At 37.4% G+C, this 18058-nt stretch overlaps 1 protein-coding gene across 1 annotated transcript in view; it reads right to left on the minus strand.

Annotated features, from left to right (window-relative positions):
* The window catches only part of C15H18orf63 (chromosome 15 C18orf63 homolog), a 93031-nt gene extending 75375 nt beyond the window's left edge, over nucleotides 1-17656 (minus strand). The window contains exons 1-7 of the mRNA XM_021214344.2: nucleotides 17523-17656; nucleotides 16210-16288; nucleotides 14562-14618; nucleotides 10692-10803; nucleotides 10102-10143; nucleotides 8677-8753; nucleotides 2383-2492 (exon numbers count right to left, since the gene is read on the minus strand). Coding sequence (XP_021070003.2) covers nucleotides 2383-2492; nucleotides 8677-8753; nucleotides 10102-10143; nucleotides 10692-10803; nucleotides 14562-14618; nucleotides 16210-16288; nucleotides 17523-17656 — 611 coding nt within the window. The remainder of the gene's footprint in view (nucleotides 1-2382; nucleotides 2493-8676; nucleotides 8754-10101; nucleotides 10144-10691; nucleotides 10804-14561; nucleotides 14619-16209; nucleotides 16289-17522) is intronic.
* Nucleotides 17657-18058: the final 402 nt, after the last annotated feature.

Consider the following 18058-nt stretch of genomic DNA (forward strand, 5'->3'; position numbering starts at 1 on the left):
TAGAGCTATTTTTGCCTCCTTCGTGGGTAATCCTCATTCTTTTGACTGTTTACTTTGGTTTGCAAAAGCTTTTTTAGTTTGATGCAGTTCTACTAATCCATTTCTACTTTTGTAGTACAACATTTTGGACAATATACAAAAACTCATCCTCATATCAAAGTCACAAAGTTTTTCTGTATAGCAATATATTATTAGAGTTTTGTACAAGTGAGAAATAAGGATCTAATTTAATTCTTTTACTTGTAGATATGCAGTTTTCCCAGCATCACTTTTGGAAAAGACAACCTTCTCTTTTTGTCTTCATGGAAGTGTTAATGAAAATCCATTGATCATAACTACATACCTACAAGCATGCTGTCTTGTTCTCTAAGTCTATTGTCTGTGTATATGCCAGCATCACGTGGTTTTAATTGCTGCAGGTTTGTAGGATAGTTTAAAACCAGAGTGTGATGCTTCTGAGATTGCTTTAGCTCCTTGGGGCCTTTTATTTCTACATGAAATCATTTTTCCCTAGTTTTTGAAGAATCACATGTTTTGGTTGTGATTTTTGGTGTCAATTACATAACATCTATTGATTACTTCTGTACTGTGGACGTTCTTACAATTCTAATTCTTCTAATTCACGACTGAGTTCTCATTCCAATTATTTGTGTCTTTGTCAATTCCTTTTAGAAACGTTCTGTAATTTCAACTTATACTTCTTTGGTGAGAGTCAGTCTAGAGTTTGCTTTGGTAGATATTGTGAATGAGATTGTTTCCGTGTTAAAGAATAGAGATGCTGCTGGGTTTCCTTATTGGTGCTGGTGTTTAGAGACATGGTCTTGCTAGGTAATCCAGGTTTGTCTTAAATTCACTGTCCTCCTACATTAACTTCCCACATTCTGGAATTACAAGTGCGCACCACAGATACTATGGATATTTATAAGTTGATTCTGCAGCAAGCATCTTTTAAAATCCACTTCCTAGTTCTAGGTTCTGATGGGATGCTTATGGTTTTCTGTTTGCAGCATCAAGTTGCCGGTCAGCAGAAATCGTTACCTTCTTCCTTTCCAATTGCAATGCCTTTAATCTTCTCTTTCTTACTGCACAATCTAGGGTTTCTAACACTATGTTGAATAGAAGCTTTAAAAGTGAAATTCTTGTCTTGTTCATGATCTTAACGGAAACCTTTAACCTTTTACCATCAAAAATGACCTTACTGTGAGTTTACTGTGTATTACCTTTACTTGTTTTAAACCTTAATAACTGAAATGGTGAGGAAACACTGAGTTGAACTGCTGCAAACAATGTGCCAATTACAAATACACACAAAACTGAATTACAAGATGCTTCCACCAGTGAGAAGTCTGTGAAGAAGTAAATGAGTCAGAATCATGCCCTTCCCCTCAATAATTTACCATGTGTAAGCTCTTAATTTTCCTGAGCAAGTTAAAATTTCTTAATTTTTTTTTTGTCTCAGAAACAATTCACTTTGTTCTAATGATAATACAAAAAAATCTGTTTACATTTAATTATAATAAATCATTATTAGGCAGAAAAATCATAAATTTTAATATTAAGACTATTATGATATTGAGAAATTTGGTAATTTTAGTATTATTAAAAGATCTAACAAAAATGTAAATGGAAAACAAATTATTTTAGTAATTCAAAGAGGGCCGAGTTATGGCTTCTGTCTCCATAACAAACCTGCTCAAGTACTTTTTCCTTTGCTCTTTATGTATACAAATGTTTTGCCTACATGCATGTATGTGCACCCATGTGTGGCTGCTCAAGAGGCCAGAAGGTGCTAGGTCCCCTGGAAGCATGTGAGTGATGAGAACTGACCTAGGGCCTCTGTAAGAGCAGCAAGTGTCCTTCATTAGTGAGCTATCTCTCCAGCCTTGCTCCAGTACTTTATAGTGTTATAATTATGTTTTTAAAGTTCAAAGTAGCTTATAGTTTTGCATAAAGTGTTAAGGAAGCAAAATTATAGAACATTATTATATTTTGAACCCACTCTTGATGGTTAATCTTCATTTTTAACTTAACGGAATTGAGAATTACCTGGGAGATTGCTAAGGACCACTTCCTGGTGTCTCTGTGAGAAAAACTCTAGAAAGGATCACCTGAAGATTTACCCTATGTGGGTATCACATTTCCATGGCCTGAAGACCCAGACAGAATAAAAGGGGAATACAAAGCCTGCCAAGTCTTGGCCTTCTCCATTTTCTGCTTCTTGACCTTTGATGACATAAACTATGCTGTCTCATCGTGACTTCCACAACATGACACTTTGAACCAACTAAAACTGTAAGACCAAAGAAACCTTCCTGCCCTTAAGTGTGTCTCTAAGATACTATGGCCATCATACCAGCTCCACATCACTACCTCAGATCTTACCTGGGCAAAATGTAGCACCAGTTGCTTAAAATGGAATGTCTCTCAATGACAGCATTCTGGTTGGTACGAAAATCCTCTATAATACGCTGAGAAATATCAAACTCCTGTAGCTTTTAATTGAAATAAGATTTCAATATGTAAGTCCTCAAAGATTTGCCTCATAAAAAGAAACATTAAAACAATAGAGACTGACAGTGGTTTATAAACAACAGAGACCGACGGTGGTTTATTAATGTTTCAGAGGTTTTCTTTTTTCCTGGATCATGTATATATCCACTTTTCATGAGGTAATCAGGGTTCCACAGTATCCTACCTCTCTCCAGCACAGTATGCCAAATGGTTAGATTATGCTTTCCTGTTCATCTTCAAAACCTTAACTTGTATCTTATGCTAGATCCAATCAATTTTATTATGGTAGCTTATAGAAGTCAAATCCGTCTAAAGGATTTATATTCCTGTGAATATGTTTATATATGTGGAGATGTGTGAATGTGTGAGAGAAGGCCAGAGGACAACCTTGGGAATGTATTTCTTTTTCTTTTTCTTTCATTTTTTTCGCCATTCAGAAAGGCCCAGAGATCTACTGCTTGTGCCTGTTACTTTAGTGCTAGCATTACAAATATGCACCACAATGCCAACTTATTAAAAAGGGTGTGTGTATGTAGAGGAGTTGAGGGTGTAGATGTTCTACAGCTGGGATTGTAGGTGATTGTGAACAACCGGATATGAATCTTGAGAACCAAATTCAGTTTTCCAGAAAAGCAATAAATTCATTTAGTTTCTGAGCCATCACTTTTAGCCTCGAGAGATAGATATTTTGATGTGATATTCTGTGCTTGAGAAGTCTGTTCATAAGCTATGCTATGAGAAAAGAAAAGAAAGAAAGAAGGACAGGAGGAAGAAAGGAATAATAAATAAAGATGGCCAGGGCAGGAGTGGCCCCATACACTGTACCAGGTAGAATGACTGACTTGAGAGAAAACAGAATCTGAAATGCAATTCTAAAGTCAGGCAATAAAGTAAAAGGCTTAGAATGTATGGATTTTCACATATATCTACTTACATAGCTTGAGTACATACCAACACTATTCAGAGGCTCAAGCCACACTAGTCCTTATCAACGTAGATTACTCTGAACACTAAGAAGTTCCTCAACTATTAATATACATCTCAAGAGAATACTAACCCTTGTATTTATCACTTCAGAAAAAGTATTCCTATGCAACTAAAACCAAACTCATGAGAAGATACCTATAAATAAATATTTCTTCTACCTTATAACAACAATCTAAAGAATCTGGGTTTAGTTTTCTAAGCAATGTTGAGATTTTGCAGATAATTTGGGTTGGGAAAGCTTTGATTTAGAAGTAGGAATCTATCGACACCGTGAAGAAGGAAGACTGGAAACCAGGCCTATGTGGAGATTAGTTAAAAGGCTGAGGCAAAAGAATAGGTCCAAGTCAGAATACTGGTCACTGCAGAAACCAAGGCAGGTGACAGATTAAAGAGCAGAAGTGAAACAGAGATACCAAAGTAACAAGGAAGTCATATGGAGAAAACCCACAACAACGTTTACTTATTGTCCTTTGATGGCAGAACAGTAAACACAAAGGAAGAAGAGATCTGCTGGGGTTAGGGACACATACCCACTTTTAGATATCATCAAGTCTGCTGTGTGATGGGTTAAATGATAATGTCGCATAAGCTCAGATGTTTGACTTCTTGGCCACCAGCTGGTGATGCTACCTGGGTAGGTTTAGGGGATGTGGCTTCGCAGGAGGAAGTAGGTCACTGAGGGTCATCCTTGAGGTTTCAAGGCGTCTTACCATTTCCAGTTTGCTCTCTTTGCTGTACATGTGGTTCCATATGTGAACTCTAAGTTTTCTGCCTGCCACTGACTAGTTCTACTGCAGAAAGCAGATAAAGGCTTGAGTAAATGTGTGTTGCTAACCCAAGCACTGTCATGTCAAGGACTCTAAGGCCTCAGACACAGGAAGTAGCCAACCTTTGCTTGCTGAAGCTCAGAGGTATGGCAAAGCCTTCAGCTGGTCCAAGTACAAGTATTTACGAACAGTTGGCCAGTGTGTGAAGAAACTATCAAGCATAGCTTTCTCCTCCAGGATGAGAGTATCCTGAAACTGCTCTGACAGAGACCTCCTCCTGAGATCAACTAAAACTGCCTCCTTGTACAGCTGCATGCCAGAAACCCATCACCTTGACACAGATGTATAGAGTAAATGCTCTTGGTTTCCAGGTTCCTGCTACAGTTGGCGCCCTCCATTAGACCGAGTCCAGCCCATCTGACTCTACCTATCTTTTCTGTGCATGTGTCTGTTTGCTCTTTCTTCTTTCTTTCATCCCCTCAGTTAGGTCAATTCCTTATTTTATGCAGTGTGCCGTGCTTTGCTCTATGATCATGGACTCTAACCTTTTGGGACCATAAGCCCAAATACACTCTTTTGTAAGATGCCTTGGTTTAAGGTACTGTATCACAGCAATAGAAAAGTAAGGGGTACAGTGTGTCATCAATACAGTCATGAGAAAGGGTTGAAAAGGACACAGTCACAACTACTGAAGAACATGTGAAATGTATTAATTAGTGTTTAGGTTGAAAATGAAACCTAGAAATCAGTGATATACAAGTGGCAAAAGATAGAGAAAAGCCATGTATCAATAGGACTGGACTTCAGAGAAAGCAGTTTCAGAAATCAAGGAAAGAGATGAGGCTTTAAGAACTAAATGGTACAAAATAGTGTACATGTTTTAATGACATCAAAGACAAATTTGCTCAGACATCTCTTTCATCTTTTCTGAGTCATAAAGTAATGCAGCTCAGATCTAACTCTATCACTAGCCAATTAACTATTGTTTTTATTCAGTATATATCACAGATATTAGGTATCTGTGGTAGTTTGAATAAGAATGGCTCCCGGGCTGGTGAGATGGCTCAGTGGGTAAGAGCACCCGACTGCTCTTCCAAAGGTCCNTCCGTAACAAGATCTGACGCCCTCTTCTGGAGTGTCTGAAGACAGCTACAGTGTACTTACATATAATAAATAAATAAATCTTTAAAAAAAAAAATGGCTCCCATTGGCTCATATATCTAAAAGCTTAGTCACCAGGGAGTGAAACTTTTTGACAGTATTAGTAGGATTAGGAGGTGTGGCCTTGTTAGAGGAAGTGTGTCACTGTGAGTGGGCTCTAAGGTTTCAAAAGCCCATCCCAACCAAGTTTCTCTCTGTATGTCTGTCTGTGTCTCTGTCTCTCTCTGTGTCTCTCTGTCTCTCTGCTTGTGTATCAGGGTGTAGCTCTCAGCTACATTTTTAGCACTGCACCTGCTCGCTACCTTGTTCCCTGATGCTGCTACCATGCTTCCTGCTAATGGACTAAGCCTGTGAAACTGTAACCAAGCCCCCAATTCAATGCTTTCTTTTATAAGATTTGCCATGGTCACAGTGTCTCATCACAGCAACAGAACAGTGGCTAAGACAGTATCTAATTCTACCAAAGGGCACCCAAGGAAACCATGTGACCAAGGAAACTGGCTAAGTAGAGAAACTATGATACTGAGCAGTGTTGAAAGAAAAACTCTGAATCTTGATTCTCTCACTATCTTTGTGACCTTCAACAGTTATTTAACCCATGTCTCAGTTTGCTCAGTTATAACAATTTTGATCTTCTGTTCTGTATCTATGCCATAGGAAGCATTAGATGCACTTTACCTCATTAACCTGCTCAAATCTGTACAAGCTATACACCATTATCTCCAATTTACAAAAAATCTGAGATTAAGTGATATTAAGTAGAATGTTCAAAGTGCCACTGTTATTAAATGGATATTTGAGAATGTTAATGTGATTTAAAGCCAACTCTAAATGTTTTAGGTGGAGAAATATTAATGGGTATTTTGTAAATCTTTATGCTGACTTTTCTTCTGACTTTAATAAAATCTTTGGGAGGAAACACTTTGTACACATAGTTAATGATACTCGATAAATAACTGACTGTAGAATAAACACAAATTTGTTTCCAGGTGCTTATTTTCCATATAATTAAAACTTTAAGGCAACAGTTAATATTATGTAATGCCTTTCTGAAACATGTCCCTTGTGTAGTTACAGATTAAATTATAATCTGAATGTATCAATTTGTGGCAGTTTATACACATAAATTTCTATCTAGACACTTATTTGAGTTTTAGAAAAATAGTATAGTTTAACACAGTCTGAAAATGTAGAAATTACTATTACTAGGGGAAATGTGTGGATTTTAATTACAAAAATAAGGTCTGAAATATCACTTCTTATAATGAATCATGATAAACTATCTTTAAAGGTTCTCTAAATAAGATCAAAGATCAGTGTTTTAAAAATTACTGGAATTTCTACTTAAAAGAATAGGTTTTAAATACTGAAATTATCTATAATTTAAATTATAAATATAAATGGTTTTTCAGGCCATCCGAGTTTCAGTTCCTAAAAATTTTGCAGCAGTGACTGACAAGTGTTATGTAACTTCTATGAAAGAAAGAGAAAGACACAGCGTCTTTCCTCTAAAACTTCCCAGCATAATGATGCACTTTTATAAACAACAGTATGAACAAAGAGAGATGAACTATGAGAGCTGCTAAGTCTTCACAGGTGGTGATGATGAATTATGTCATGAAAGATGAGCTGGAGAACACATACTGACAGCTCAAAGAACAGTTTGAACCAAAACTTGAAAGAATACAATTAACAGCGGCTATCATGAAGAAGTGATGCCAGATGAGACTACAGATAAGGAAAGCTTGGATCCATCTGATGAAGACCTCATCCATCATAGGAAGCGGTTGGGATTTCATTACATAGTCACTGGAGAACACAGCACACTTTTAACACTGGGAAGAGATGTATACAAGACAAGCTGGAGTGGGGAGTGGCACCTAGCAACATCTGTCACTCTATAATCACCAGGATTGACTAGGCTGATTGATTGACTGATTGATTGGCTAGGCAGGTGTCTCCTTCCTCCCTCACCATTTAATGTGTGTCCTACCTAAAGCTTCATGCTGGGTCCAGCAGCCTTTACTGATAGAGAGAAGCTTTCTTTGGCCAAGGGTATGAGTAGCTGTGCTCTCTAATAGAAATTCCAAAGAAGTGTTTAGCTCAGCACCATTAGCACTTTGTGTCAAATAATTCTTTGCTGGGGTAGAGGTGGGTTTGTTCTGTATATAGTACATTCAGAAGCACACCTTGCCTCTGTCTGCCTGACACCAGTATCAAATCACACCCTCCTTCTCTACACCTTGGAACCAAAGACAGCTTCTAGGCTCTGTCAAATGTATCATGGAAGGCAGAAACACTGTTTCCTCCTCCATCCTCCTCTGTCCCTGAGGAACCAGTGGAGCTCAGTAAAGGAAACATATACTGAGTGATGATTAATGCAGAAGGCTCTATGTGAGAGGCTCTGGGAATTAGTAATATAGAAGACAAAGACAGAACGCATCCATACAAAAAAGAGATGCAAAAACACTACGAGAATGTCAAGGGCAGAAGATGAGCATATTTACCATGACATGAAAACTTTAATATCTGGAAGTGAAAAAGCAGCAAAAATTGGTGCTGAGGCAACATAAGGTAGTGACACTTTTGACATGAATAATATGATAAAACCTTTGTTAATTGAGAAAAATGATATTGGAGGAAATTAAAACAACATAGACATGTCAAATATTTAGCACCATGCATTTTGTTTATTAATAATCTAAAAATCTGGGTATGGCATCTCTTGACTACAGTCCTAGTAGTCAGGAGGCTGAGGTAGGAGGATCCTTACAAGTTTAAGGCCAGCCAGCCAGGTACTCACTGCTCCACAGCTTGAGCTAGAAAGTGAGACTGTTTCAAAGTACCAAAACCAAACAAACAAATAGGAAAAACCAACAACCACTAAGCCCTTTAAACGTTAGCGCAAAATGACAGGCTTCACTAAGACACTTACTGTAAGTGTCTACTTGTACTTTGTTCACAGTTGCTCCATGAGTGTCTCTTGTCTGCCCTCTGGTTCTGTGTCCTGCTGGTTCTCTCCTCTTGCTTCTCCCTCCAAATAGTCCCCCTTCTGTGTCTACATATGTAATATATGTGTGTGTACATGTATATACTACCTATGAGAGAGAATACTGCATGTGTTTTGGTAACAAAATTTTTTCTATTTGCTTCCACGTTAACAATTAACATTAAATAGCATATTTATAATAATAAGATATATTAATCATATAGTAAATATAGGAACTTATAGAAATCAAATATTTTGTACCTCAGCTGGTGGCAATCTGATTGTATAGACTTCTATACTCAGACAAACTTGTGTTTCTGTTACGTTGATGTCTAATACTGAAAAAGAATTAACCATAAGTTTTCTGGAGCTAGTATTCCATCCTATCAAATAAAGCATTTACAGTAACACATATTACTTTATATATTAGTGTATACATTAAGAACAGTTTTTTTTACATATAGTAAAGTTCAAATAATGAACCATAGGTTTGGCAGTCTATAAATTACACTTCTATGACAAAGATTTGAAACAATTTGATATGTGTGGGAGGGAGGTCCTATAACAGGATAACAGTAAGAAAAATAATACCTCCTACAGTTTAAAGGACACTCACTAAATAGTTGCTGCAAATCTGACATCTATTCTAAATTCCAGTGAGGTCTCACACCAAGCTTCATAAACAAAGCTGTGCTGGCATGACAGAGAAACGGCATCTGAAGAGCGCTCTGAGAGCTTCAGGGGTACTGAGCGCTCTGAGAGCTTCAGGGGTACTGCCCACATTATTTCTTGAGCTGGGGAACAGTGAGAAGGCTGCATTTACTCTGTGAAAATTTAGTGAGCATACACTCAAAATTTCTGAGTCTTATCTTAGTATATTACATTTAAACAAATAAAAACAATCTAACAGAAGCCCAAGAAATTTGCTCTTCTAAATTATTGTCTTGCTAACAAGATCTCATGCTAGTGTAATGAAGCTAAATTTAGGTAGCAAACTGATTCACCTGGAGTGAGATCAGAGCGTCTGCTACTGTCTAACTGAAACACAAAACCAGTACCAGACAGGAGACTCAGTTCAGCAGGACAGGCTACTTCGCTGCACTAGTAGTGGATTACAGATGAGGATTTGAAAACTATATTCAATGGTGGGGAACCTGACAGGTCTGATTTAATGCCTGCTGGGGGCTTATGATCCCACCCCTCTGCTATCTCAGCACTACTACACAGGGACCGACCTCTCTTCGGTGCGACTATGCAACAATCAGCTAGACTGGCTGTTACAATCTTAGTCTATCTTTAAGATTAGTCATGTTCCTTTAGAGAATATTTTCAGGATAAAAATAAAATTCTAATAAAAATAAGCTTTAACGTAAGAAATACAATTTTGATAATATAATTTAGGAAAATATATTCAAATACTTGCAGAATTAAAGATCTTCACAATTATTTTCTTAAGTAGACAAATTAAAATTCAGCTTTTCTTCCAATTAAGTGAATTTTTTCCTCTAGTATGTAAATATATATATTTGAATGAGAAGTAACTTCCTGGGTGAAATTCTGATTGTAAGTATGTGTTAGTATTTTCTGACATAGTAATCATCAAGACTGTAATAACCTAACATGGGTTTTTAAACAACTGTTAATCATGTTAATGTTTTGTCTACTGTTTTATACATTTTTACTTACCAACTGCACTTTGTTTTCCCACATTAGAAAGAAAATCTCTTCCTTAAAAAATTCATAGGATATACCATATTATTATAATACTGAAATAATCATTATTGATAAATATAACCATTTGAAGAAAAAGTATCAAAGCTATGAAGATTATAAAACAAATATGTAATGACAACACATAGAAAATAGAATCATTCAAAAAGTATCTCTTCACTGAAAAGGACCAAGATAACCAATAATTTATTCAAAAATTTATGTTTTTCTATAAAATATTTAGAAAACCATCAGACTTCAGTAAAAATTCAGGATAGCTCTTTAGGTCTAACAATACTGACATTCTGTGTTTATTTTATCAAATCCTTCATAATTTATTTATTCTTAAGTATCAAGTATTAAATAATAAAAGCATTTTAAAGCAGCATCAATAGGACTCTGTATATTATCCCCATGAAAGAAGATTATTGTGGGCTTGTCTGACAATGTTTAGAGTTGGAGCTAAAACTCTTCTCTAAAAGTAAGAATCCTTGAAATAAAAACCAGAGGTACACTAGGAGTAACCTAGCTCAAAAAGTCCCAATGATTGGCAAACACAAAGTCACCTTGTACCAAGAGATGACCTGTCCTATTCCAGGCTGGAGCGAGTCTAGCCATGAGGGAGTACGAAAGGCAGTTTTGAAGAATTGCAGGAGTTACTCTTTGTGGAGTCTCCATCTAAAACATGAAAGAAAAGGTGGGTAAATTGAGAAAATTGCTATGTATCTGTAAACTCGGATAATGTCTACAGGTTCAGATTAACATCCAATAAACTAAGCAATTCTAGATTAAAACTATAGATGTTCCTACTGCTAGTACTGTTTAGTTATGTGACTAAAGAATTTAAAGAGATACTCACTTTGAAGCTACCACTGTGGCAATGCTATCTGCCCAATTTCCTGCTTATGCTTAGGCCTATACTCAAGAGCTGTGCTGAGCATTCAACCATGTATCCTGCTCCACACAGAGGGACTCAAGCCAGAATGATATTGTGGTTTATTTTCCCTATAGTTTAACATTAGAAATGGCTCGGTACAAAAGCACACATGCAACCAAATACATATCTATTTATTCAAAATTAATCGTTAATATTAAGGCTTCCGTTGCTAACTCCCAAGTAATAGGAATCAGATTTATCCTCCCACTTGAAGTCTCAAAAAAACATCTGGGCAAGTTTTTGAAACAATGGTTCATAAAATACTGGACATTATGGAACAAAGAACTATTCTCCATGGGGGGGAGGGACCAACAAGATGAGTCCTATCTTGTTGGATTTTCCTCTACAGAGGGTAACTCCCCATCACTCTCGCTCGCTTATTGTACAAAGTGTGTTTCCAGGCTGTAGTCATGGAAGAAGCAATCTAGTGAGTCTGTTAGTCTCTGAGGATTGAAGAGATAGAGCCGAGGGTCCACAGGGAGCCAAAGTAGTTAGGAAGTTCTGGAGAGGCCGGCTCTGCGGAGAAGAGACAGATAGCTCTGCAGATCAGCACAGTGCTCCCTGAGCTTTCTGCTGAGTAAGGATTAGCACACGTGGGAGGGAATTGCTGAAGGTTAGAGTGGAATCCAAAGTTGTGGAGCCTCCATCTAAAACATACAAGTGTGGAGTAAAAATCTAGAAAAATGTTATAAATAATCTGTAATAAAGACAAGCAGGAAAGTGAGAGAGCCAAAAACTGTCCTCCAGTATTAATCACTGGTAAATCCACAGTTACAGCGATTTCAATACCCTGATCCCAGTAACTTACACAAACAGAGAACAACGAGAACTTAGTAGATTTATCATTATCAAGCAACGAGACCCATTTAACATTTACAGATTACTTAATACAATAAGACCAGAATACGTATTCTTGTCAAGATGACAAAGGGTGTTTACTAAATCTATGATAAATTATACTCTTATCTCAGAAGTTTTTAAAAATTAAAGCTTTATGAAATATCTTTCTAAACAACAACAGGATGAGAAATCACCAGCAGAACAATCTCTGGGAAAGCCCCATTTGGAGACGCCACAGCCCATTGGTAACACATGTTAGGAAGTCAAAGGGATGACTACTGAGAGAGCAGGCACAACTCTATGTCCACGTCAGAAAAGAATGACTTCCCAACTCAGTGGCATCAGCGAGCACTTTAAGCAGAGGAAAGGAAATTCTACAAACTAAAAGCAAAAAAAAAATGTCAGTGAAATACAAAGTGGTAAAACGGAAAAAAAAATCAAAGAAACCAGTTTCCCTCCTTAATCCCCGTTGAGGCTTGGTCTTTTGCTAGTTACTGTAACGTGAAGTGTGGGTCCCAAGACCTGGAGTCTGCACTTAGACCCTGTGACCCTGCCCCCAAGTTATTTCTGATTGGTAAATAAAGATGCCAACAGCCAATAGCTGGACAGAAGAGGCATAGGTAGGGGTTAGGTTTCCCAGGCTTGGGGTTGGAGAGGAATGACAGGGGAGAAGGTGAAGGAGGAAAGAAGCTACCATGGGTTAAGAGGAGGAAGGAGCAGCTGCCATGGGTTAGGGGAGCCATAAAAACATGGCCCTGGGGGCTGGCCAATTGGAGTTAAGAGAAGCTTAGACAATACATAGTTAATAGTAAGTAATAACTTGGGTTATTGATAGGAAAGTAGATTCTAGCAGCATGTAGTGTAGGCAGCTTCTCAGTTCTTCTTTTGTACAAGGGTTATTGTAAATATAAAGGCTGTGAATGTCTTTCATCCTCCAAGAACTAAAAAGTCTAAGGTGGGGTAGAAACCCTGGGCCAGGATTAAAGTAATTTCCCATCAATGACTTAACTCCCTAGGTAGACTGATCAGAGCGTAAGAAAAAGAAAGGGAAAAGAGATCAAAAGATCACGCATATAACCAATGATAAAAGTCATAAAGGATACATCATGTCAGATTCTATAACAAAAGAAACTAAAAGACTACCAAAGCAATTTTGAGAGTTTAGACAAAAACTAAATCCTTGAAATAAATAACCTAATATCCCTATTTCCTGTTAAAATAAAATTGCAGTTAAACTTTCAGAATCTAAATTTCACATAGCTCTATGGATGAGTTTTATAAAACACTGAGGGAAGAAATAATAAAATTAGACATGACTTCTTCTAAAAAAGTTTTCTCATTTATTTTGTTCATTTTTTAATTTTTTTTTTTTTTTTGAGACAAGGTTTCTCTGGGCTTTGGCTGTCCTGGAACTCACTCTGTAGATCAGGCTAGCCTCTGCTACTCAAGTGCTGGGATTAAAGGCATGTGACACCACGCCCGGCCAGAAATGGGATGTTATTAAAGGGGGTAGGGGATATTTGTTTTTTACTAGATGATCCCTAACAGCAGGTATCTTAACTGATCCACAGCTGTGGTGGATAATGTTAACTGTCAGATTGACTGACTTGACAGGTATTGAAAGGATGAGGAAGCAGGCTTCTGGGTGTGTCTGCAAGGATTTCAGAGAGAACAACTGAGGGGGGGGGACCTACTGAGGGGCGGTGCAGTGCCTTCCCCTCAGGCTACAGTTGAGACCAGGCTGAAACACAGGAGGAAAGAGTAGGAAGCAGGAGAGCACAGGCCTTCCCTCTCTCCTCCCACCCGGGACATAAGATGAGCAGCCCTTCTCAGCTTCTTCACCTTCCCACCAGTGTGCTCAGCCCTCTGAAGCTGTGATGTAATGCCCCAACCCACCATTTTCCATCTTTAAGGAAGCTCACCAATAGTAGAACACGATCTATAATTTTATTTCTCTATATGTCAGTTATGTAATTGTGGCAATGATGCCATCTCTCAGAATTTCACCTTTTTTTCTGTCTAAAAATTCAGAAAATCCATTAATTTCTCTCTGTGTCTCCACAAATGTGCACAAAATAATTGTTTGGAAAAATCTTGGTCTTTTCCCATGCATAACAAGGACTTGTGAAAAAGATACTACAGATTTTGTTTGTTGACTGAGCTGGTTAGACTTTGGCTATTTATTTATTTATTTATTTATTTATTTTTGGCTACTTAACATATACTAGTGACATCTGGAAAGAGGGCACCTCGACTAAGAAAATGTCTTCATCAGATTGGTTGCTAGGCAAGTCTGTGGGTCATTTATTATTATGATTATGATTAATGATTGAAGTGGGAGGGCCAGCCCACTGTGGGTGCTGCTACCCCTGGGCAGGTGGTCCTGCCTCATGTAAGAAAGCAAGTTGAGTGAGCCATGCTGCAGGCCTGTACACAGAGCTCCTCTGCGGTCTGTGCTTCAGTCCCCGCCTTGATTGCCTGCCTTGGCTTCCACTGATGATGTGTCGAAGTGTAAGACAAATAAACCCTTTTCTCCTCTAAGTTGCTTTTTGGTCATGGTGTTTTATCATAGCAACAGAAAGCAAACTGGGACACTGGTAAAAGGAGTAGAATATACAACCAATATAGCATCTATATTATTATTATTCTAAATACATACCTTAGCTCCATATTTTTCAATATAGGCACTAAGTCTCCCAGATTTAAAAAATGGTATCTATAACAGAAAGTCCACATTTTAAAAAAGAACTTAACATAGACATAAAACAAACTATTGTTACGTATAAAGTTTTCTTTAAAAATATTTATTTATTATATTTATATGAGTATACTGTAGCTTTTTTTTTTTTTTTAACATACCAGAAGAGGGCATCAGATCCTATTATAGATGGTTGTGAGCCACCATGTGGTTGCTGGGAATTGAACTCAGGATCTTTGGAAGAGCAGTCATTGCTCTTAACTGCTGAGCCCTCTCTCCAGCCCCATATATAAAGATCTTAAGCAAACACAACAGAGGGCAGATTCTGACTACCATTTTATATATCTATTCTCTACCCATGTGAAGAAAGAAACTGTATAACCGCTTTTCCCTGAAGTAGGGTCTGTGACAGGCACATGGTCAAGGTGACATGATCTCCAAGTCATATAAAGGGAGAAAAGCAAATAAATTTCATGTGAGTGAAACTTGATCCCTTTTAAATATACAAGAAATGCTTAGACACGACTAACACACTCTGTCTAGACATGGACCTAAATAGATGTTTAAATTTAAAGATTTTAAAGAGTAATATTTACCTTAGTAGATATCATTTTGCTAAACGGACAGGGTCTCAACTTGTCTTCTATATATGTTTACACCTAGAGATCAGCACAGCTCTCAGTCCTCACCACAGACCCTTCTTCGTGTGGTAGATGGTGACAACCAGAGATGCACAGCTGGTCAGTGTGCAGAGAGTAAGTGACTATAAACTGCTCAGCCCTAAATGGAATAACTATATCACACTCCTACACTGAGGCTCATGGGACATCACAGGGGTGGACAGACAGACAGATGGCAGGAGACAGAGGTCAGAGAGGACTGCTGTGGAATAGCTTCTGGGTGTTATAGGGCCACTGGACTCACAAAGTCACAGCAGTTGTGTAGGCCTGCACAACATCAAGACAACCAGCATGCCAGCGTGGATGTGGGGGACACATGAGGTCCCACATCTAGCTGAGAAGCTACTGAGTGATGGTTTCTAGGGAAGGGAGAATTTGCTTTCGTTAGGGGTGTGGTACCTGTTAGGCGACCATGTAGTAGACGAGCCAACCCTACAAATGTATGGGCAGCACTAATTAGTCAGCGGATTTGTTTTCTTTTTAAAGGGGATATGAAGTTGGGAGGAGAAAGTGGTTATATCTGGAAGGATTTGAAGGGGAAAACTGGAGGGTGGAGGGAGAATGTGACAGAAAAAATTATATGCATATATTATATTCTCCAAGAATAACAAAAAGTTGATTTACTGAGATGAGATACTTAATTATAACTAAAATATTGATAAAAATGCATTAAAGCAAATTCTGTCTTAGATATTTTAGTATAACACATTCTGTTTATTAGTGGTCTCTACCTCTGCATTTATGCCAGATAAGGTTAAATATTAATTTAGAATCACAAAATAGATTTAAACATCAGACATATATGTTAGTGGGGTATTCACTCAAACTAAAATATAGGGTAGTTAACCCTTGTAAACCATCTTTAATTTCTGATGCCATACTTGAATTATTGCTTACCAATACTGTTTCAAATAACCAGTAATACTAACCGACATCACTACCGAAATTTGGTTTAATATTCCAGGCACAGGTGCTGTGAGAATATCTTCATGCAAAAGGAGCAATTGCCTGTGGAGAAGAAATACATTATTTTCAAACTGAACTTGTCTACTTCTATAGTTGTATGTTACTGAAATACTTAGAAATGGTCTAAAAATCTCACTTCCTACCTATTTTGTTAATTTCAAAGGTCTCAGAGGTAATTTGCAATAAGCATAACTAAATTACAACCCAATAGGGAGGGTGCAGACTTCCTGATGCACTTGAGGGGATACCATACAGGGTGTCCTCCCAGACTGCTTTCCTCATTCTGCCCGAAACATTTGGATCTGTTCAGGCATCTTACTGTATAGTTTAGAATGCCTTTAACTTGAGATCTTCATTTCTCAGCCTCCTGACTGTTGGGATTATAGGTATGTTCTGTTACACCCAGCTCACTCCTAGAAATTTTAAAGGTTTTATTCTTTAAATTTATTTTTAAAGATATTTATTTAAATATATAATCTTGTATTGAGTACCTCAATTAAAGGAACTAATAAATGTGAGTCCTTAATTATCAGGCTTCAGCTGAGCTGTTCCTTAAAGATTATATTGGGTCAGGCATTAAAAGATAATTCTTTTTTTTTTTTTTTTGGTTTTTTCGAGACAGGGTTTCTCTGGGTAGTCCTGGCTCCTGGAACTCACTCTGTAGACCAGGCTGGCCTCGAACTCAGAAATCCGCCTGCCTCTGCCTCCCAAGTGCTGGGATTAAAGGCATGTGCCACCACGCCCGGCTAAAAGATAATTCTTAGAGAAATATTATCCATTGTCCTGCTTTGGGGAGCCTGACTTAATTTATGAATTTAAGTCTTATAGAGAATTAAAATTTATTTTTGTTTTATGTGCATTAGTGTTTTGCCTGCATGTATGTCTCTGTGAAGTGTTAGATCCCATATAAGTGGAGTTACAGACAGTTGTGAGCTTACATGTGGGTACTGGGAATTGAACTCAGGTCCTCTGATGGAGCTGCCAGTGCTCCAAATGCTGAGCCATCTCTCTAGTCCCAATAAATAAATAAATAAATAAATAAATAAATAAATAAATAAATAAATAAAGCACACAAGATTTCACAAGAATAAAAGTTCAAACAGCGAGATATCTACCTCAAGTATTTTAAGTCCCTCTTTGAATCCAACATATCTGGGTTCTTTGCTTTCAAAGTATATATACAGATTTAATATATGTTTTGAAGAAACACCTTCTACAATAACAACCATGGGTTTTTTAAGGTTTTAAAGCTTAGATAGAAAGCATATGTTTTCACCTGCACATCTTTAGCTGAGCACTCCTAATGTCTATTTCTGCCACCCTGCTACTCAATATTATCTGGACAGAGCAGAGTTTGTGTAAATCTGGAAGGATGATGAAGAACAGGGACTGCAGCCTGGACTCATTCATATTTTCTTCTTGACTGTGTTTCAGGAACCAGACCTTCAAAAACAAACAACAGTAAAGAGTGAATAGTTTTAGCCATAAGGCTTCAATACTAACTCAGCAGATAATATTTGATGTCATGTTAGAATAGTAAAATTAAAAAGTAAATTAGTAAACTTTAGCCACAAATCATCACCGTTTCATCTCCACTGTTTCTCACCATCTCTAATCACTTGTATTTAGCATAGTTTTATTGAGATAATATTATGCAGTTACTATAAAGCTCAATGCTTTTTCTTTACTATGTTCATGGAGTTATGCACTATGCAATAAATTAGAACACTTTCATCACTCTCCCATGATGCTAAATCTTCAGTTCTACAACACAAGCTGAATGGTTAATTTAAATGCAAATAATAATAATTT

The sequence above is a fragment of the Mus pahari genome, chromosome 15, assembly GCF_900095145.1.
Source record: "Mus pahari chromosome 15, PAHARI_EIJ_v1.1, whole genome shotgun sequence".
NCBI classification, from domain to species: Eukaryota; Metazoa; Chordata; class Mammalia; order Rodentia; family Muridae; genus Mus; species Mus pahari.